The sequence below is a fragment of the Nuphar pumila genome, chromosome 11 (genome assembly GCF_984573655.1).
Source record: "Nuphar pumila chromosome 11, dmNupPumi1.hap1.1, whole genome shotgun sequence".
Lineage (NCBI taxonomy): Eukaryota > Viridiplantae > Streptophyta > Magnoliopsida > Nymphaeales > Nymphaeaceae > Nuphar > Nuphar pumila.
Genome location: NC_143259.1, coordinates 117,390,118 through 117,413,483, shown reverse-complemented (window position 1 = coordinate 117,413,483; position 23,366 = coordinate 117,390,118). Strand labels below are relative to the sequence as shown.

General features: G+C 37.3%; 2 protein-coding genes across 2 annotated transcripts; both read left to right on the top strand.

Annotated features, from left to right (window-relative positions):
* The first annotated feature begins 3,678 nt into the window (after window positions 1-3,678).
* LOC149823063 (uncharacterized) lies at window positions 3,679-5,876 on the top strand. The gene is made up of 2 exons (XM_089980431.1): window positions 3,679-5,380; window positions 5,857-5,876. Exons 1-2 carry the CDS (start codon window positions 3,679-3,681, stop codon window positions 5,874-5,876), a joined length of 1,722 nt encoding a protein of 573 aa, XP_089836557.1.
* A 476-nt stretch (window positions 5,877-6,352) lies between these two features.
* On the top strand, window positions 6,353-10,834 carry LOC149823062 (cysteine-rich receptor-like protein kinase 10). Its single transcript, XM_089981399.1, has 6 exons — window positions 6,353-6,455; window positions 7,228-7,397; window positions 7,550-7,760; window positions 7,925-8,162; window positions 8,677-8,827; window positions 10,310-10,834. Exons 1-6 carry the CDS (start codon window positions 6,452-6,454, stop codon window positions 10,601-10,603), a joined length of 1,068 nt encoding a protein of 355 aa, XP_089837525.1. The 5' UTR covers window positions 6,353-6,451; the 3' UTR covers window positions 10,604-10,834.
* The last annotated feature ends 12,532 nt before the right edge of the window (window positions 10,835-23,366 follow it).

The following is a 23,366-nucleotide window of genomic DNA, read 5'->3' as shown; positions in this document are numbered from 1 at the left end:
TAATTTACCTATTTTGTTGTAGTGGTGTTGGATCTTACCAAGACTTGTTCTTCTACCATAACTTGTGTAGAATAAAGTTTCTCTAAAGTACCTACATTACATTTGAGTGAAAAAAACATGAAAAACCCTAAAAATATTGAAAGTGAAAAACCCTAAAGTACCTACACTGCCTTAGAACACATATGAGCATGATATTAACATATATAAAAGTTTTTTGACTGCTTTATAACACATATATGCGTGATTGAATCAATATGAAAGTTTTTGGATAACCTTAGAACACATATATGCATGATTAAAATCAATATGAAAGTTTTTTGACAACCTTATAACATATATATGCATGATTGAATCACTATGAAAGTTTTTTGACAACCTTATAACATATATATGCATGATTGAATCACTATGAAAGTTTTTTGACAACCTTAGAACACATACATGCATGCTTTCATCACTATGAAATTGTTCTACTGCCTTAGAACACACATATGCATGATTGAATTACTATAAATTTTTTTTTAGAACACATATATGCATGATTGAATCAATATGAAAGTTTTTTGACTGCCTTAGAACACATATGAACATGTTTAAATCACTATGAAAGTTTTTTAACAACCTTAGAACACATATAAGCATGATTTCATCACTATGAAAGTTTTTTAACTGCCTTGTAACACATATATGCATGATTGTGATATAGAACACATTTATTTGACATCCTTATAAACCATATATGCATGCTTGAATCACTGTGACATTCTTTGACAACCTTAGAGCACATATCTGCATGATTGAATTACTATAAATTTTTTTCCATTCTTAGAACACATATCTGAATTCTGTTAATGTCCTTCAGTTTATTGCTAGTCTATATGTCATTCAACCATTTACTTTGTTGCATTAGATTAAGTGCATTGCATATAATTTATTTCATTATATTTTGTTTATAAATACTAACATTTTGGTTCTCTTGTAGTATGTTGGAGATGATCAGCGTAGAGGAGCTGATGGAGGCATGGAGGGAGGGGCAAATCGAAAAAATGAAGAGGATGATGCCCCGAATATTGGCGAGGATTAGATTCATGTGTTTAATTTGTTTGACGTACTTGTAACAAATTATAAATTGGCAATGACTGTATTTGGTTATTAAAGTTGTTTAACTTAGAACTTGTGTTAAATTTGTTTTATTTGTATATGTATTTTTATGTGTACCTTTTTTTATAAGCAAGTTATATGAATTGTATAACGAATTTTTTTTCTCGAATTTCATATTTCAATTTTATTTTATTTTTTTTCAAAATTAGTGATGGATTAGTGATAGATATTATCCGTCGCTAATCTGTCGCCAATTTAAATTAGTCGATGGCTTGCGATGAAATTTAAGTCATCGCTAATGTCAGTCGCCAAATTGACGACGTATACGTATCCCTCGTTACAACTTAGCGACAGATTAAATTCCGTCGCATAACCAAATCAGTCTTTATTTAGCGACAAATTAATGATGACCATGATTCACCGTTAAGCCGTTGCTAATTAGCGACGAATTGATGACAAATAAATTCTGTCGGAGTTTAGCGATTAGGATTATGCGACGAACGCTATCTGTCGCTAAACACGTTAGCGATGGATTAACAACCGATAGCGTCCGTTGCTAATTCCGAGTCATTGTGCAGATTTGAGTAGAGTTATGAACCGAGTTGAGGGGAAAGGTTGTTTAACCCAAGTCATTAAATCGTTTGGAAAATGGCTTAGACTGAGTCAGCTAGTTGCTAGCTGCTAAGTTGAATCAGCAGGCTTGAACATATCCAAATATTTAAAACCATCCGTGCATCGTGGTTGAGGATGGATTCATGGGCATAGTTTTACATGACTCATTGACCGGAATAATACTCGTTGTCCACACCTAGGCATGGAATGTGGCTACCCGAATAATATTCGGGTCAAATTGAAGTCGAACCAAGCAATATGCTGGCTCTACCCAACCTGACCCTAATATTTGGGTCATGATTTTTACCAGGTACCTGACATGACTCAAGTATTTTAATAAAAATAAATGTTTAAAATTATGTAGGTTGTAATTCTGTTTTCCTGATCTGACAAAACTCAAACCTGACAATTTGTTATTTGGAGGGTTCGGTATACCCTAATAGCTGGGTACTACCGCCTTAGACACTAAGGGCATGTCCTCACTTTTGGACGTATTCATCAATCATCGACCAATATTGGGCGAATCACAACATTTTTCCACAATCTGGAAACAAATGATGATATTTTTATAGTATTATGATAATAACTTAATAAACGTTTTTTTGACTCGTGATAGATGCAACTCGTGTAGGTCTGTAAGTTGCCAGAACGTCACAAATTCGGAATCCATGGATGCACATTCCTTCGTGAAAGGCCCAAGACAGGTATACTCCCTAGTTGTCAAGGGGATCAGGAATTCTGTGCCAATAAACTGAGCAATGCCCTTTTTTTTTAATTACATAAAAATAATAAAACATAATTTGATATTCTTAATATTTTTATTTTTCATTTTTATAGATACAAATTTTTTCTCTCACCACGGCATTCTTGAAACTGAGATTTTTGACATTTGGGCTAGGGGTGTCAAGGGAAAGGGTTTACTCCTACCAAACCCTATATGCTCCGGGTATGGTGACAAATAAGAAGACCCGATTAAGACCTGGGTATGGACTCGAGTGTACGATTAATATATGCACTTGGGTATTGTTTGTGAAATTTTATACTTGACTGAGGCACGACCCGAGTTCCAATTAAGACCCACAAATTTTCAATGTAAAAATAAAATAAAATATTATTTTATCGAGTATGATCCAAGTTTAGCTCATGTAGTTTTTATTGGGTCAAGATATGGTTTTTCTTATAGTAAACGCTATTAAACTCGATACGATACTCGAATATCTGGTTCAAATTTGATTTCACCTGAGTCCGAACCAAATTGAACCCGTTGACACCCCTAATTATGGCCCTCCCACATGTCGAATATTCTGTTTCCCAGTAAAACACACTATCATGGGTAACAACTTCTAAGCCAAAAGACTTTGCCTGTCACATCCGTGGGCTTCGTTCAAGGATTGAAAATGACATGACCAGAATGCAAGAACCTTCTTTTTATTTTGTTTTTTAAGGAAAAAGAAATAATTACATTGAATATAGGAAAGAACAAACAAGTAGGATTGTGGGCGACGAAGAGCCCACCCAACCTCAACAAGAACACGAGTAAACATTAAAAAAAAAACGTCAGCATGAAGCCCAACCATGCTCTGTAAAACCCATCCTGTTTTACAAACCGAGGCTCTGCTTGTCTGGTAGGAGGAGCTAGTGCACGTCACTTTGGACGTTGCAGGTTCAAAACCCAATGGTGTAGTTGTTAAAAAAAAAACATCCTGTTTTGTGAAGGTCCTGTCGCCATTAAGTAGGGCCCTTGTCTAATTAATGAGCCGTTCGTTCAAAGCATTCACCTTTGAACGTGGAAAACAAGGCAGCAACTTCAATATTAGGAAAAGCTTGATGGGACGTTGGGTCAAGGTCAAAACAAAGACTATTTCACATAATATACGAAACAAAATCCGCAAAATGGGAGTTCTTCAATAATCCAGTGGAGCCTTGAAAACTGGTGCCACACAATTACCGATAATTTCAATGAAAATGGAGGTCCTTTGTCCTAACAGAGATGAGAAACCAACTCTACTCCCTCCTGTTACCTCCCCTCACCTTTTGGTTTATAGCATTAGAAAGAGTGAAGCCGTCGTGATGACAAACCTCATGTTCCTCCTCCTCCTCCCTTTGTTCCATGTTACCTCCCCTCACCTTTTGGTTTATAGCATTAGAAAGAGTGAAGCCGTCGTGATGACAAACCTCATGTTCCTCCTCCTCCTCCCTTTGTTCCATGTTACCAATGCCCAGAGTCCCTACTACAACTGCCCCAGCTCTGCTCTCAACTACACCACCAACAGCACCTTCGAAAATAACTTGAACCGACTGTTAACCTCTCTGACAGCCAACCCTTCCGCCACCCGTTTCTACAACACCACAGTAGGCGGGAGCCCGGACCAAGTGCACGGCCTGGTGCAGTGCCACAGAGACATCTCTAATGAAGACTGCAGCAGCTGTGCAGCCTCTGCTGCTTCACAGATCCTCCAAGCGTGCCCCAACAAGAAAGCGGCTGTCGTATGGTTCGACACCTGCCTCTTACGCTACAATAACTTCAATTTCTTTGGAGTCGTAGATGAGTCCAAACTTGCTCTGGTGAACACCATGGACATCTCTAACCCCTCACAGTTCAAACCGGTAATGCAATCCTTGCTCAACGATCTTACTGTATCAGCTACCACCACCGAGTCTAGCCTCATGTACGCCACTAATGACGTCCCGTATACAGATAACGTGACTCTATATGGCTTGGTGGAGTGCACAAGGGACTTGTCAACGACATTCTGCAATTCGTGCTTAAAGAATTCCATAAATGCCGTCTCCCAATGTTGTTCAGATAAACAGGGCGCCAGAATTCTGTCTGGGAGCTGTGTGATAAGGTATGAGATCTACCCTTTCTTCGGAAACTTAACGGCAGCTCTGCGGAGGACGCCGACACCACCGGCTAATGCCAGTTTTTTTAATAAGAGTTGCTCCGTATCATCAATCCAAGCGACCAACGCTGTCTTCCAACAGAACCTGAAGTCCCTGCTTCAGTCCCTAAAAGCCAACGCGTCCGTCAATGGTTTCCATTCGGACGCCGCCGGTAGCGGTTCGGAACTAGTCTACGGCCAAGTCCTCTGTCGAGGCGACGTGCCCAAAGATGTGTGCAGTCGGTGCACCTCGGATGCGTCCAATAAAATCCTTCAACTCTGCCCCAGTAGCGCATGGGCAATCGTTTGGTTCGACTACTGTCAGCTACGCTACTCCAATAAGAATTTCACCGGAAAGTTGGATACCGTGGACAAGGTCTACTATAAAACCGACCGTGAGGTTCCACCAAACCCCGAAACGTTTTCCTTTAGCTTGGGAAAATTCATCGAGAATCTTTCTATGAACGCCACCGGTACTGACTCGCCCATCATGTTTGCCTCCGGGTCTGACATATTCAACAGATCTCAGACGCTTTATGGGATGGTTCAGTGCACGAGAGACATCTCCGGTGCCGACTGCCGGAGTTGCTTGAAGAATTCCACGGATGACATCCCTGACTGCTGCAGTCGGATTCAGGGCGCCCTAATTTTCAAGGGAAGCTGCAGCGTGAGGTACGGAATGAAACCCTTCCTCTTCGACAAACAAGTTGCGTTGCGTCCCCAGATTCCTCTGGATGATCTTCCGCCATCACCCAAACCGTCAACTTTCAGCGGTGACGGTAACGGTGAGTCCAACCCATCCCTTTCACATCTTTCCCTCCTGTTCTATTCTTGGGAAGCAGATCAGGTCACGCTGTACATGAGCGTTTTTGCTCATGCTGACATCGTGGCCATCCGATTTGCATTTTAAAAAGCTCAAAAGTCAACAAAACCACGTGGCATTCATCCAACATGCAAACAGATGGCCACGATCTCTGCATGAGCAAAAACGCTCATGTTCAGCATGACCTGATCTGCTTCCCTATTCTTGGGTTTTTTATTTTTTGACATTTTCTTTCAAAGTTACTTTATATCCTGAAAACGAGGGATTACTGTAATACTTACCTTATTTTGTTAGACCCCATTAACCATTTCTACTTTGTAGATGGAGATGACTCACTGGTGGCTTACTTTTTTTAACTTTTCCACTCATCCCCTATGTCATCATCCCTATCTTCAAACCCCTCCTTGTAATTTCACTGATGCAAGTTGTTTTGGTCAGATCCAACTCCACCGATGTGATCTACGTTATTCATTTAGTGAAGATCCACGTTTAAATCGCCAAAAACCAACTTGTGCGGAGGATTTTTTTGGTATTTCAAAAATCAACATTGGACAGGACACACAATTTTATGATTTAAAAAATCATATTTTTTCAATAAAAAAATAAGACCCAAGAGCTCTACAGATTTGATCAAATCAACTTGTATCATAAGATTGAAGATGGGGGGATGACATAGAGTGCGACAGGGGCATCAATTAAAAAAACCCCACAAGAGCTGACTTCAAAATGTCAGACGTCACAAGTTCGAAACCCAGGTCGAAGATGAGTGAACTATTTGGTGGGCATGGGGAGCTCATGGGTTTTACCAACTGAAGACCAACCAAAGTGCAGTCAATGATCGGGGGAGGGAGGGTGGTTCCTGGGATTTATCCAAAAAACTATATAGGTGTGGACCAGCTAACATGATCTATTATTTCCTAATCCAGAAGGCAATGGAAGAAATTCTCAGAGAATTGCTATAATTATCAGCTCAATTGGGTGTGTGCTCCTGGTCGCTTGTGCTCTATGCCTCTTCCGAACAAGAAGAAGACACATGGGTATACACTGGTCCACAATCTCTCTCTCTCTCTCTCTCCCTCTCTCTCCATATGCTTCCCGCACACGCACTCCATATGCCATCCTGTTTACATTTTCTTTATTTTTTTTAGGTAAACGTGACGTATAATGTTTTTAATAGTAGAAAGCAGATTTTTGAAGGGTTTAAACAACTCAGCATCCAAACCGTTCACCACCTTGAATTTCGTTCATTCCTTCTTCAACCATTGAAGCCGTCCACTTAAGAAATGAACCGCATCCAAATTTTTTGTGCGACCAATCTAGGTGGGGACCATCCTTTTTAACAGCTTTTGAGTGCCGTTCATCTTGATGATGGACGGCATCCAAAATACCTTGGACAGTTTTCCGTCTAAGGTCCCTAGAACCTAATCCCCAGTGCATCCTGGGGAGAAGATCCAGTACTTGGTACCATGGTGGTGCGCCACGCCTCCCATCGTGGGGCCCACAAAGATGGCAGGCCTCTGAATGCAAGGCTCAGGCCAGTGGGACGAATACTTACTATGTACTCACGCCACTACAACTTGTGGATATGTTTTTCTAATTAGATTATGCATACAACCGTGGCTTATACACGTTCACACGCGCGCGCGCACACACACATGAGCTCCCTCTCCAACAACCCTCCTCCTCCTTCCCTCTCCCCAGCAAATACGCACATATATATGCACTCACATACACATGCACACACGTGTATATATATATATATATAATTTATATTTAAAAACCCAATTTATTTTCCCCATGATGTGACAGAAAAGCTAAGATACATAACTGAGATATCCTTACTTAATATCGGTAGCCCGAACAAGCCCGAGACAAACCACGAGTTACCACAGATAGGCCTAAGGACTGTACAAACTGCAACACATAATTTTTCAGAAGCAAACAAGCTCGGGCAAGGTGGATTTGGCCCTGTTTACAAGGTATAGTAACTCTATGGTTTCCTCTTTTTACTTTTTTGTTTTTTTATCGAACATCAAAATGAGTTTACACAGGTCTCTACCAGTTAATTTGTTGATGATATGCCAACGAGTTTTACACATTTTTACGAAGGTTTAAATTTTCTTCTCTTTAGGGTATGCTTCCCAACGGACAGGAAATAGCTGTCAAAAGGCTTTCACGAAGTTCTGGACAAGGTTTAAGGGAGTTCAAGAATGAAGTAAAATTGATAGCAAACCTTCAACACAAAAACTTGGTTAGGCTCTTGGGTTGCTGCTTGGAGAAAGAGGAAATGCTGCTTATATATGAATACTTGCAGAACAAAAGCCTCGATGCCTTTCTTAATGGTATTATTACATTCTCTTTTTCTTTTGTACAACATTTGTTTATATATTTGCATGCATGTGTGTGTGTGTGAGTGTGTGTGTGAGAGAGAGAGAGAGAGAGAGAGAGAGAGAGAGAGAGAGAGAGAGAGAGAGAGAGAGAGTAAAATAATTATGATGACATTCAGATAGAGAAAAGCGAGATCTGCTAGACTGGGAAAAGAGATTCAACATCATCATGGGAACTGCAAGGGGGATGCTTTATCTTCATCACGATTCCCGACTCAGCATTATTCACCGGGATCTCAAGGCTGCCAACGTTCTGTTGGATGCGCAGATGAACCCCAAAATTTCGGATTTTGGAATGGCAAGGATTTTCTGCGGTAATCAGAGTCAAGCAAATACAAAAATCATTGTTGGGACATAGTAAGCTTCCCGTATTACTTTGCAATTCGGGCCAGTCCCTTTGATCTCTCTCTTCTTCTTTTTTTTTGATTGAAATCTCTCCTCTTAACTCGGGCAAGTATAATCTATTTGTGTTATGTCAGCCTATTTTTGACGGACAAAACTAAATACAGAGGACCATAGCACAATAATTTTTTTTTTTTTTTTTTTTTTAAAATGCATCGCTTCTTCTCTATCATTTTAAGTTTGAACGAAGTCCACTTTTTTTATTCTTTATTTTAAGTTTTTATAAATAGACATACAGAAAACTTTGAAAATCACAGTTTTTCCTAATTGGATGAAGTACTTGTTTTGGTTCAAGCCAATATTGGTTCATTTGGGACCGAAGTGGTGTAAATAAATAACAACCATTTTGCCCTCCCTGTATTATTTCCTTTGACCTATGAGTTGTAAGCCAACTTCTTTGAAGTTACATCATTGCTGAAGTACTTGAAATTCATCGTTCAACACTAGTCTTTTTTGTGTGTTTTCACAGTGGATATATGGCTCCAGAATATGCCATGGATGGGTTATTTTCCATCAAATCAGATGTCTATAGCTTTGGCATTTTACTCCTGGAGATCATCAGCGGCCAACTCAACAAAGGATTTCATCTATCCCATCAAGCTCAGAGTCTGGTTGGATATGTAAGTTGTATTACTTCCTAGCTATCAATCACTTTAAGCCATAAATAACAAATCATTGGTTAATTTACATAAACTCCTTTTGGGTGTTATCCATGTGACATGGCCTGGAAGTGGGTAGCAAATAATTAAAACAATGTACTCAATGTGTAACCTTCTTGGATACGTTCCAACGATTTACATAAAGTGCCTCACTTTTTCAGGAATTGATTGGTTAGCCACCTAGGTGTTAAGGTTACTGTGCAAGTATCCGAGTAGCCATTTGAGATGAAAAAATCAGGGATGTCAACGGGTGACATCTAGGCATTATTGAATCCGATTTAATCGGATCTAACCTAATCAGATTCAGACTCGAAGGAGTCCGATGGAAAAAAGATAGGACCTAATCCAGATCGGACTAATCTAAATCCTGATATTTACACTTAATCTGATTGGGATCCTAGTCGGATTAGGGTTTTAATTGGATTTGAATTCGAATATCAATAAAAAAATAATACAGAATCTGAATACCATTTTTAATCGGATCCGGATTTGGCTACTGAATCCGACCAATCCAATTCCGATTCAGGTATGATATCGGGCGGCCTGTTGACATCCCTATGTAAAATTCTCTCTCTCTCTCAGTCTCATTTTAACTGTAAAATTGGATAGCCCAAATGGGTATAATGTAGTAGAAGGGGCCTTGGCCACAGGGTTCCATTCCCATGTGTGTCAAACTCCTTGCATTAATGAGAGCAAGAAATAAAAATTTGCTTATGCTCAGCCAAAGCCCGGCAACTCGTAGGAGGCAAGGGTGTGTCATGGGTTTACACCGTTGGGAAAGCAACCACAAGTACGGTAAGCTTAGCCCGCACAACTGGGTCTCTGATCCTGAGGGTGGTATCCCATTCTTCGTGAAAAGAAAAACTAGAGTAGGATCATTTAAGAAAAAAAAAGGGCTAAGTTAATTGGAGTTGATTGACTAAAAAGTGATTAAGTGGTCGTCATCTGTTTTTGAGAAAGTGGGTCGTTTATCTAAAAACATTTGGAACGTGAAGCTGCTAAACAAAACTTTTCTATAGATTAGATGCCTACATGAAAATTACCTGAGAAAGAAATGGAATTTTACTATGACAAATTTTCATATGAAACACCTGAGATGCTAAACTAGAAAAAATTACACTGGTTTCATAAGGTCTTCAGCTACGGTATTCTGGCCGTAGATCACCACAGGGGGCCAGAAATAAAATAAATTTTGGCCAATCAATGGTGCTGCACAAACATGCCAGCAATGCTTTGAGAGAGGTCTCACACAGCTGCCATGAATGTGATCATGATTTTGCCAGAAAATGTCATTCTAGGCTTCCAGCAATACAACTATATTGCACTGGTAGTTTTTGTTTTTTTGCATATATAGTACTTTAGCTGTTTGCTTCGACATTCACTCCTATTCAAACTACAACTAACAGAAACCTTTTCATTACATCAAATGAAACTGACAAACAGGCATGGAGCTTGTGGAGTCAAGGGGAAGGATTGGAGTTCATCGACCCATTGCTGAGGGAGACAAGCCCAACTCGTGAAATATTAAGATGCATACATATTGGTTTACTCTGTGTTCAAGAAGATGCGGAAAACAGACCAACCATGTCCTCAGTTGTTCTCATGCTTGGGAGTGAATCTTTGGCTCTTCCTGTACCCGCGGAACCTGCATATACTATCAGAAGAAGAGCCCTGGGATCAAGCAAGGCACAATCTTCAGTAAATGGGGTTACCAACACTGAAATTGTACCGAGGTAGAGGTGCCATTCGACATGACTCTGCCTATTATTTTTGAAGAATTTCTACCCATATTTAATCGAACCCACATAGGAAATTTAGTCATGTTATACATGGATTAATTGAAGTAAACTATGTGTTTGTAATGATCATTTGTAAGAAGCATTTTGATTTTCTAAGCCTTTGATAATCAAAGCGGGCAGGGCTATATGGTGTAGCCCCAACAAGAGGAGAAGTCATGTAGTACCTTGTATTTGGATCAAACAGCCAAGTGGTTTTACATTTTCCTAGAAAAAAAAAAGATGTAATAAAGATACAAGTGAAAGAAGGAATGCCCGCTCGTTTATTTTTTTGAAAGAAGAAGGCGTGTCGGTTTCATTCTCATGGAACATAAGGGCCTTTTCTTCGGAAAGGGAACCATTTTTGAAAAATCTCCTTGCTAGCTCAGCTTTCCCTTTAAGGCCCTTTCACATGGTGTGAGGTCTAAATAAAAGGGATACTCATATGAAATATAATTAGCTAGGTGGTGGGAAATACTGGGGGTGGTGTATGTTCTCCCCCGATGATTCACTGCATCCCACGTCTGTGTTCGGGGGTCTGAATGAGCACCACGTATACAAGCACATGAAGCTCGTATTCCCGTGTATGCTCACATCACTTAGAATTGGAGTCTGGTGTGGTTGCAAAGACTTAAGTACACTTTCTTGCTATTCTTCTCATAAAGCGATTGTTTAGAAAAATGACAAAAATGCCCTTCATTCAAAAAAGAAAAAACAAACAGTTCAAAAAAAGGACAAATATGTCCTCCATCCAGAAAGTCGATGATGATGTTGACTCTTCAAAGTCTACACAGTGAAACGAACCTTAATCGTTTCGCCGATGGTGATCCGACAAAACGATGGTGAGCCGGCGATCCGATGATCATCCGACGAAACAAACCTGAGCCATCAAAAATATCCGTTTGAACTTTTCATCGTCATTTTCTTCTTTTTCCTTCTCCGTAAAACACTGTAAAACCCTCTATCTCTTTAGAGAAGAAATCAAGGGAGACAAAGTGTTCTCCCTGAAGAAGGCCATGAACATCAACCCTCTCACTCTCTCCCTACATCTGTGCACATCCAACAGACGATCCTACATTGCTCCATCAAACACCAATTGACCTGCACACTGACTGTAGCATCGTTCAACTTGATGAGTTGTGGAGCCTGATTCATAGTTTTTGCCCTTAAAGAAGGGGGTTTGGGGGCTCCTCCTAGCGTGGGTAACATCATTCAACTTGATGAGTTGTGGAGCCTGATTTAGAGTTTTTGCCCTTACAGAAGGGGGGTCCGAGGGCTCCCCCCGACGCGGATCCCGCTATGGCCTTCCAACAGCGATTTGTAGTATTATTGGGCTTTCCTACAACGATTTGTAGTATTTTTGGGTCTCTAACGAACCCCACAACGATTTATAATGTTATCCGGCTTTTCAACAGCGATTTGTAGTATCTTCCGCAAATCGCTATAGTGATTTATAGTGTTTTTGAGTCTCCAACGAGCCCCACAACGATTTGTAGTGTTATCCGGCTTTTCAACAGCGATTTGTAGTGTCTTCCGCAAATTGTTATAGCAATTTATAGTGTTTTGGGTCTCAAATGAGCCCCCACAACGATTTATAGTGTTGCTGGATCTCACTATAGCGATTTATAGTGTCTTCAGCAAATCACTATAGCGATTTGTAGTGTTATTCAATAAACAAATAGCTGTAAATCGTTACCCGAATTAGGACCAACTTGTCAAGGCCATATCTCCCTAACCGGAGGTCATATTTCAAATCCGTAAAAAATGGTGTCTTCATTATTGAGTCTAGTTTATTACTGTAAATTTTCAGTGATTTCTATTGTCATTTAATTCTCCATTTTAACTAAAAACTAGACCCCTATTATTCTGTGTTATTTGAGTTGCACAACACCATTCTCGCTTGACATCCATATCTTGATTCTGGCATGCTCCTTGTTGGATTTTTCATTGATTTCTTCCAACCTTGCTTGGAACAAACATATGTCTTTCTCACCACGACACCCTGTGCATTTTTTTACCACGACACCCGGGACTCGTGCCGAGGGGAAGCCTCCGAACCCCCCTCCTGTAAGGGCAAAAACTCTAAATCAGGCTCCACAACGAATCAAGTTGAACGATGCTACCCACGCTGGGAGGAACCCCCAAACCCCCCTTCTGTAAGGGAAAAAAATCTGAATCAGGCTCCACAACGAATCAAGTTGAACGATGCTATCCACGCTGGGAGGAGCCCCCAAACCCTCCTCCTATAAGGGCAAAAACTCTAAATCAAGCTCTATAACTCATCAAGTTGAATGATGTTACCCACGCTAGGAGGAGCCCTCAGACCCCCCTTCTGTAAGGGTAAAAACTCTGAATCAGACTCCACAACTCTTGAAGTTGAATGATGCTACCCACGTTGGGAGGAGCCCCCAGACCCCTCTCCTGCAAGGGTAAAAACTCTGAATCAGGATTTACAACTCATTTAGTTGAATAATGCTACCCACGCTAGGAGGAGCCCCCAAACCCTCCTCCTGTAAGGGTAAAAACTCTGAATCAGGCTCCACAACAGTCAATGCGCATGTCGGTCGATGCTTGATGGAGCAATGTAGGATCTTCTGCTGGAAGTGCACAGAAGCAGAAAGAGAAGAGAGAGAGAGTGTGAGAGGTTTGATGTTCATGGCCTCTTCCAGGAGAGATTTCTTTATCGGATAATCCTGCAGTGCAGAGACTGGGTCTTAAATAATCATCTTCGGGGCACTTAAGTCTTTACAACCACTCCTTTTCTAGAATCAATATTTTTTTTGGCACAAATGGAGGAGAGGGTACTTAAGTCTTTGCAATCGCATCAAACTCCAATGCTAATTAATGCTGACAAACATGGGAATACGAGATGCACAGGCTTAAATACGTGGTGCTTTTTGGGAACCCCCAAACATGAGATGGAGCTAGGGGGGGAGGGGGGACATATAACCTGCTTCGGAAATACTGGGGCTCACACATGCCACGTTAGCACTTTCCCGTCTAATTGCTTGCTTGTTGACAGAGATTTGATCAGGTCCAAGGGACCTTGGATGAAAAACTGTCCAAGGTACATTGGATCATTGCTCTCTTGTTTACGCCGTCCATGATGGGATGAGTATGCCAGCTCAGCACTTTAATCTACGTAAAACTAATGGAATGGAGGAAAAATTCCAAGAAATTTTGGAATCATTTCTGGGATTTTTTTGAACTCTCTGAGTTTTTTTTTTGTGAAAATTTCTTTGAAAACTGGGTGGTTTTTGTAAAAGTTTTTAAAAACCAAAAGATTAAATGGTTTTTGGAAAGATGCAAGGTTTTTTATGAAAAAAGCTGGAGTGATGTGGAAATCTTGGGATTTCTTTTGAAAATTCGGAAGGGACATGGTTTTTTTTTTATGATTTTTTTTTGAAGATTAATTTTAATTTTTCGTACCTTTTGGGATCGCTTGTTGCTTGATTCCTTGTGATTGTATGGTAGATTCATTTGCTCCATGTGTGCCTTGGACAAAATATTTTTTTGCAAAACAAAAATCCTTGAAAGAAAGTCTGAAAAACTTATTTTAAAATTGAAAAATTGAAAGAATTTTTTTTTGAAGAAAGTCATAGCCTTTTTGAAATCCTTACCCCTGTTTTCTTCTTCTAAAATATGGCCTCAGCACCACAATCGGTAACTCTTCAGATATGGGTCTTATGACCAAGAGATCATTCAGAGTTCTTTGTTGAAATTTTTTCCTTGGAGAAAAATCTTTTAGAAATTGTGATGTTTGTGCAAAGTGTATCCTTCCTCTTTTAAGATGTTTGTTCTATCCTTTCTTTGAACTTTGATTTTCGAACTCAATTATTTTTTTCCTTTCATTTTCCTATAAGAAGGTCAATAGAAATAAGAAACCGGATAAGCATTCTCAATTTTTTGCTTTTCTTCACAACTCGATTCCATCAGCTTTTGTGCTCCTTTGCATACTTTTTGCTTTCTTAAGGAAGAAAAAGGATGATAATAGCAGTAGTTTCCCGGGTAAGCAAGTAAACACTTGTGACAAAAATATGCCCCTTTAACTTTAAAACTTTTTCAGTACTTTTTTTTTATTATTCCAGAAAGCTACAATCAATGTTGTCAGAATCATTTGGAATCGATCGGCCTGAATCTGGTAAAAAAACGATTTGCAGCCGATTTGGATTTTTTTTCAACTAAATAAAAAATACAAGAAAATAGCTTTTTAATATTTTTAATATTTTATGACACGGGTCGTCTGCTGGTTAAAAGTTAGCCAATTCATTTCGATCCAGTTGAAAATAGGTATCGGCCGATTCACCTGAATTGTTGGCCAAACGATTCGATGGCGGATTCTGACAACATTGTCTAGAATTCAACTTTTGAAAGATAATGATGGTGAAATTGATCTTTAGATGGTGATGAAATTGAGAGCAAGCAATCGTTACTTTTTTACTTGGGCAGCATAAGTGCTGCCACCACCGATTTCTCTGAAGCAAACAAGCTTGGAGAAGGGGGGTATGGTCCTGTCTACAAGGTATAATAAAACGTTTTTATATGGTAAAACGTTTTTGACTGTCAAACATGAAACCTATATGGGATTTTCTTGGGTTGGATGCCTGATGGTCAAGAAATTGCTGTAAAAAGGCTTAGTAATTCAGGTCAGGGAAAAATGGAGTTAAAGAACGAGGTTCAGCTTGTGGCAAAGCTTCAACACAGGAAGCTGGTTCGGATTCTTGGCTGCTGCTTGTCTATGAATATTTGAACATAAGCCTAGACAATATTTTATCTGGTTAGTAGATATATTAGAGTAATATCTCTATTTATTTTCAGTTATCTTTTTGTTGGAGATTTGATATTTAGTGCTTATCTAAGCAGTTGACTCATCCTTCAAGTCATTGTTCGACAAACCAATTAGCCATAAGAATGAGCATTCACGAGGAATTGAATTTCTCTGTTCAACTGCAAAAAAATTGCTTGCGAAATTGAATTTCTCACTGTTCAACTGAAAAGCTAGCTCCTCCTCGTAGGGGGAGCATACGGGGTGGCCACAGTCTGTCATTATGGTAAAACCAGAAGCTGGGTTAGTCCATAAGTGGGGTCCACAGTGTACTCAAGGGCTAACAGAGTAAAACCATGATTAATACATAGGAAAATATCCTAACTCACTCCCAGATTTTGCTAGATATGCTATGTGATCTTCTGCATAAATAACAAGCTTTTTGCCCTCCCTGTATTATTTCCTTTGACCTGTGAGTTGTAAGCCAACTTCTTTGAAACTTAACACAAATCCATCCACGTCTACTCGTACCCAAATTAAAATTGAACACAAATCCATCCAAAACCAACAAAATTGAAAGTGGAGAACTACCAAATATGAAAGAGCTACTAATACTGCATCAAACACTACAAACCCTATGCTGTGTTATAATCATCACCACCGAAACAACAACAACAATGTAAACTCAAATTAAATTGATATAGGTGGATAATAAGCCAAGAGAAAAAAGAATTCCTAAAATAAATAGAAAGCCCACTTAAGTATCTTTTGTATCAAACATAATCTATTTGAACATGTCATCGTCATGACATAAAGCCAAACATATGTAACACCTCAAGAGTTTAAATTTGCTTGGTATTACTTTCCAAAGGAAAAGCATATAGAGTTAGTATAGAGAAAATAAGTATTCAATGAATCAATTTCTTTCACAAAGTTCATCATTTATAACATGAGAAAATAATGATTACATAAGTATTCAATGACAAAAAAGTAATTAACAAGTACTCTACTGCAAAGTCGAAGTAGCCGATCACGCCCAACCTGCGTTAGTATGCCTGAAACCTATAATTGTAATTATACATGAAGTGAGTTTACAACTCATTAAATAATATTTATAAGCAAATAATGACTTTAACTTTCAACTGTAGTGAGCTCTAAGCCCCTAGTCTGAGTTTAGTTTTTGACACACCACATAAGGTTTATATGTTTTAATTTCTCCCCCTAATACTCTCAATCAAACACTCACTTACACCAAACTATAACACTAAGTCGGCTATACCGGTCATAATCGTCTATGAACGTAGCGACCCGCGTAGAATACCAAAATTTTACAATGTTGATCAGAGTATGAACCATATACTTCCAGTAATCAATGTAACAAAAGTTTAAAACTGTAATTTCTCGGCAGTGAATTTCTTGGGAGATTTTCAACTTTTTGCATATTTCTTGAGTTTTTTTTGGCAAAATCTTGGAAACAAATTAAAAAATCAAATAAATAATAAAAAAATCAAATAAATAATTAAAAAATCTAAAAAATAAATAAAATAAACTAGCTAAATTTTATATGAAAAAAATATAAAATCTATTTTCAATTTCATTAACCATATCTAAAAACTATTAAGCATCAAATAAGTATCAACCATGTACAACAAATGTACTTCCATTCAAATAAGTATCAAACATCAACTAAATCATCATACATTAAGTATCAATAATCAAGTATAAAAAACAAAAGCAAAAACAAAATCAAAATGATCATAAGTTTATGAAAAAATAAACATCATAATGATTCAAGTTTATACAAAAAAAATTATTCACTTGCTACTAACTAAGAAATCAAAAGTGAAATTAAAAGTGTCTTCATCAATTCTTTGGTCGTCAATGCTTTCATCCTCCTCTTTCTCATCTTCTATTTTCTCTTCTTCATTATTTTCTTCAATTGAGCCATATGCAAATGCATCAATGTTGTCATATATAATAGGCCGAAAATCTTTTGCTTCTTTTTCAATTGAAGTCTTCTGTATGTGCATGTTCATGCACACATAAACTACATCAGTAAGAGTTGTTGGCTCAAGACGATTTTTTTTTTTGTATGCGTTGCTTCAAATGCACTTCAATTTCTTTCACATGAAAATGCACTACATGGTTGACTAAGTATTTTCATTGCTATATTTTACAAAATAGAAACATTTGCTCTACTCATTTCCCACCATATCCCTGATGAAAACAAAAGCAAGTAATGAAAATTTGATAATATAATTTAAAATAAAAAAATCATAAAATCAAAATTGAAACTTACGTGGATGTGCAGTACGAAGAAAAGATATTATAATCTCATTAAAGATCTTTAGATCTTTTGAATGATAATAAGTCAATTTTGAAGCAAGCTCATCCTTTTTATCTTCCTTATCCGTCATCTTTTTCATCATTTTCTTCAATCCTTCCATGATTTCGCTGTTCATCTTTATAAGACCATTATAAAAAAGTTATGGATTTAAATACCCAACAACAACATATAAGTCACTTCTCAAGTTGACCTCTCATCTACGATCAATGATGTCCCATATTCGTAGATACTTATCTACTCGATATTTATAAAAACTTTTTATTTCTTCTTTAGCACGATTTATACCTTCATACAAGTAACCTATGATAGAACCATCCCCATCTACCATTCTCAAAAGTTTTAAAAGTGGTTCTGTTGTTGTAATTATTTCTCTTCCATTTTCTCAAAACTCCTTTTCTTGTATAATATCAGTCACATCTTTGCCTTCTCCTCCTTTTTTAACCTTTTCTAAATTTCTTCATTCAGAAGAAGCAATCAAAAACCTCAACTTATCTTTCATTTTCAATATAAATTGCAAACATAAAAAAATAGTAGCAAAATGAGTAACCCAAGGCCTTTGTATATCTCTATCATTTGTATAATTTCTCATAAGTTGTAAAATCGATTGTGATTTATACATGAAGCTTGTAATCCTTTTTGCATCTAATAATGTCTGAAAAAAATTAGGCAATCTATCACAATCTTCAAGCATTAAATCAATACAGTGTGGAACACAAGATGATGTAAAAATATGAGGGTATCTTACCTTCACTGCAGTCCTTGCTTTCAAGTAATTTGAGCCATTATCTGTCACAAATTGAACTACTTTATCTGATCCAATTTCTTCAATAGTAGTTGATATATACTCCTCAATATATTCACCAATTTTTTGCCCTTTAGCACATTTAGATTTCAAAAATATTGTGCCTTTAGGGCATGAAGCCAAAATATTTATGTGTGAACGATTTTCCTTATCTGTCCATATATCAGACATTAAAGTACATCCTGATATCGACCATGACTTTTTGACCTCATCAATAAATGTTACAACTTATCCTTTTAGGTTTTGAAGCAATTTTGTTCTAATTGTTTCACTACTTGGAGAGGTATAACAAGGTCTACAATTTGTAATGGCATTAACGATATCATTAAATGCATCATCTCTAGCTAACCTAAAAGGTAAATTATTCATGACAATATATTTTACTATACACATATCTGCATGTTCTTTCTCTTTCTTCTTTATAAAAGCACTTAGAGTATTTCATTGATCCATATCTATACTTGGAAAAGTAGAAGAAATTCCTATAGAAGTAGAATCTGAGCCGCTTTCAGTAGAAGACAAATAACTTGTGATTTTTTATTTTTTCCCTAATGGCTTGGACTCTAATTCATGAATTGAAGCCAATGCTAGATGTTTCACATCTGATGTTACACGCTCACATGCAATAACATCCTTATTTAGTATGCTTGCAAGATGATACTTAAATGTTGTTATTCTCCCATTAAAATATACCTTACAATAGTTGTAAAGTAAGCTACCATCTGATTCTAGTGTAGCATAGTTCTATAATACATCTTTAGGTCTCCCCATATTTTTTCCTATATAAAACACATCAAAACACATAAAAACAGATCAAATATTTAGCAGAATGTATCAAAACAAAACATTTTGCATATTTTAATCAATAGAATAAGAAAAAATCATGAATGCACAAAAACAAGAAACGTAAAAACTTAAAACTAGGATGGCAACAGATAGCATATGGATCTTATGAAGTATCATAACCTAATTACTAAGTGGCATAAGATCTCTTCCTTGGCATAAGATGTGATTACTTAGAAAAAAGGTAAAGAAATCTTGGGAGGCTTTCCCTGGTGTCAAAATCCTGAAAACCAGATATCCAACCATGAAACAAATCCTGATAGGATCCAGCACCACATCAATCTCTTGTCTAAAAATGGAATTTAACTATGAAGTTCAAGCCCCAAGGGGTTTGGTAAAGTGGAAGGGTCCAAACCCACAAACCACACACCATTCCAAAGCAAAGATCAACAACCTAATACCCAACCAAAATGGGATCAATGCCTAGTTGCTCTAGCCTAGGAACTAAGCTGGCACCTAGGCTAGCTAGTTTCAATTTTTGACAACATAGGGCTCTACCATACATAAATATGTGATAGAGCTGATACACATGCATTAATGAACTGAACACACTCATGAATACAAGAAATTGAATACCTAGTAGTTCAAACATTAAAAAATAAAATAAAAATAAAAGATATATCAAGAACATCTTTTGGACTATGAGATTACTGATGATGACAAACATTTTTTTTCTTATTCCTCCCTGTCCCTCAATACCTCTCTGTATGTAGTGTTTTATAGAAATCTTTAACTTTTGTACCATATGCTCTTATCTGGTGCATGATGTAAGCTCATACTTTGTTGTTTTGTTGTTTGTTTTATAGTCCTTTATATGATTGAAAAGCTATGGAAAGGATGGTTTCTCTTGGTGGATACAACAAATAATGCGTGCCTATGATCTTTTTGATGAATTTCGGATAGATCATTTTTATGGATTTGCTGGCTACTGGGCTATTCCTTTAGGTAATATCTCTTAACAATTGTATAACTTTTAGACCATATGTTACAATTGATTAGATCTGTCAGGTACTGAAACAATGGAATTTTGCAGAAGAAAAGGTTGTAATGGTTGGAAGATGGCAGTTCAGTTGCTTCATTTGAACTCTCAACTGTTTATTCTATGTTGTATACTAATATCTTTTTTTGGGATATAGGCTGGACCAAAAGAAGTCTTTTTTGATGCAATAGCCAAAGCAATTGGAAATATCAGTATAATTGCTGAAGACTTGGTATGTAATTAGCACCTATATATGGTACAAATTTATAATTGCATCAGGTTGACTATTCTGTTTGAAATATTTTTGCTAAGACAGTCACATGATTTAATATTTTTTGTATCGAGCTTGGGAGTTTGTAGCATGATGCAAACATAATCCAGCCAAGAGAACCAATGTCCATCTGAGATGTCTGAAATCAGAAAATATGAATTCAAATTCAATGATTTATTGGTCAAGAAATCAGATGTCACTCAGATATTTGTTAAAATGAAGTCTTTGTTAGGAAAATCTGAATACTTTTCAATACCAGATGACCATGGGTTCTCATAAATAAGAAGACAAAGCATGTTTGGGAAGTTGTCTGGTGTTGTTTGATGATGTCCCTTGTACATTTGTCAGAGGATGTGTTTCATATTTGCTCAGAAAGATTTCAAATCAAGTAAATGTCTTAAACTTTTCTGGTGTGCTACACCAACTGAAGATCCAAGGATATGTTTCAAAGTGATATAGTGGCTCCATGATACTGCTTTCTGATAATTGTTAGTATGAGTTTTTCTTTTCGTGTGCAAATGGAAGTTAGAAATATAACCAATCTTTATATGTTATAAAAAAAAATTTACAACTTAAAGTCTTAAACATAAGACTAGAATAATACTCATAAGTTAAAAAAAATCCTCAAACGAATCCTAGGAAAAATGAAAAAGTAACCAAGATCATAAAAAACTCAAACAATGAGAGAGAGAGGAAGAGATGAACCAGTTGCAATTGCTGGTTGAAGTCGTCGGTTGTCGCCCCTTGCAGCAGTCACCGATTTTAGTCGCTGGTTGAAGTCGCCGGTTGTCGCCTCTTGTAGTAGAGTATGCATCTTTGTGTTTTTTGCAAACTTAGGGTTTTAAGTTTTAACTTTTAACATTTTGAAACTTGAAACTTGAAAGAACCATGTCAAACAAAAAGGATGACAAACATATCACGATAATATCGCGATATTTAGTAAATCTCGTGATATTATCATGAGAAAATGTCACAAAAAAAAATCTCGCAAGATTTTGTAAATCTCGCGAGATTAAGCCATTTAAAACGTTCATAGTAATTCTTGCATTTTTTTTTTCGAGAATTTCATAAATATCATGATATTTGTCACTATGCCAGTAATCCCCGGATCAAGAGGCACTTCAGTGAAACAACAAAAGAGACCCCCCCCCCGATAGCTAGCCGAGAGGTTAGGCTCAAATTTAAACTTAGCATGGTTCATGCTACATCCTAACCATAATAATTTTCAACCATCCATGGTTGTATATAGTCTTAAATACTGTATGAATATAACCATAAATTATATTTTAAGTTCATTACATTGAATCTTACTCTCAAGCTCGTATTTTACTTGTTCTCCCATGAGTGATATCGTGAAATGATCACGATAGATCTCACTCTCAATCTCAGAATGGCATTAAGGTTCACACTTTGTATCATACTAAGCATGCAACGAGGTAGAGTCTCTACATCGTTAAATCACTGACGACCCACTCTATATGGTGGCTGCACTCTGGCCGCGAACTAGGTAGTCATTTTCACAGGTCATCACTTCCAAGATTTAAGAGATTACGCATGATAATCTCAATATAAAATTCACATGACTTGACTAGATTAAAGGGACTCAAGTCTCATCAGAATGCATGTTATTTGCATATTACAACATAGACATGTTATAATAGAAACAATATATTTCTAATATGCATGACATATCATGACTAATGTGTGAATATAAATATCTCATTGCAATAATCTCATGCATTGTTATTTTATGCATATCATGCTTACACTCAAGAGCTACATTTCTAAACATGATAATATATAATATCAATAATAACATGCAACACAATATGGTTTTTTTACAACTAAGATTACTTATAATATTTCTTACATTGAATACAAACGTTGTACTCTGATCAAAATCGAGTCTCAAGTGGCTCTAATAATAGGATCTAATAATCACACAAGCATGTTCATATTAATATACATAATTTTTTTATATTTTGACAAAATTATCAAAATATCACTCCTAAGTTAACTCATCAAACCTCAATTTTTGTGCTCTTAATTGGGCAAGAACTAGAAGACAAAAATAATTTTCTCTACAATAAGAGTCCAACGCACCAAACCTCAATCAATTCTAAGTTTGAAGTGCAAAATTATGCTCATTTTACTTAATCGAATGTTAGGTACACATAGAGGTAATTTGGTTATTTCAACTCTTATAATTTGACCTGACTCATCTTAGGTCAAAACAAGTTTAGTCTGAGTTTAAAATACTAGGTTTACTGAACCTAGTTTTGACCCATCTGGGTTTGGTTTAAAAATTCAATTGGATTCTTAAAATTCATAACAAATCATAAACTGAATTCTGATCTCGATCCAAAACTGTTAAACTGAATCCAGACCCAGTTCTGATTTAGATCTAAAACTGTCATCCAACTGTAAGTTGGATTTGGATCAGTTCTGATATGGATTCAAAGCTGTCAGACTGAATCCAGACTCAGTTATGATCTGGATTTAGCAATGATCAGAATTAAATTCAGTTCTGATTTGGATCTAGATTTAGCAGTCCGAAGGGCGGCGAAGGCAGAGGAGGTCGGAGAAGCAGCGAGGAGAGAGTGCGCAAGAGTGGGTGGAGATGAGAAGGAGGGCAACATAGGCGAGCCAGGTGGAGCATGAGAAGATGGTGAGTCTATTTTCGAGATGGTACGTTAGGGTTACGCTGCTCAACGTCAA

What these genes read in the sequence shown, in the direction of transcription:
- LOC149823063 (XM_089980431.1), top strand. Translation starts at nt 3,679, where the DNA reads ATGGAGGTCCTTTGTCCTAACAGAGATGAGAAACCAACTCTACTCCCT. An exon ending in TTTCAGCGGTGACGGTAACG is followed by an intron (nt 5,381 to 5,856) that starts GTGAGTCCAACC and finishes TGTTTTGGTCAG; the next exon opens with ATCCAACTCCACCGATGTGA.
- LOC149823062 (XM_089981399.1), top strand. An exon ending in GATTTGGCCCTGTTTACAAG is followed by an intron (nt 7,398 to 7,549) that starts GTATAGTAACTC and finishes TCTTCTCTTTAG; the next exon opens with GGTATGCTTCCCAACGGACA. An exon ending in AAAATCATTGTTGGGACATA is followed by an intron (nt 8,163 to 8,676) that starts GTAAGCTTCCCG and finishes GTGTTTTCACAG; the next exon opens with TGGATATATGGCTCCAGAAT.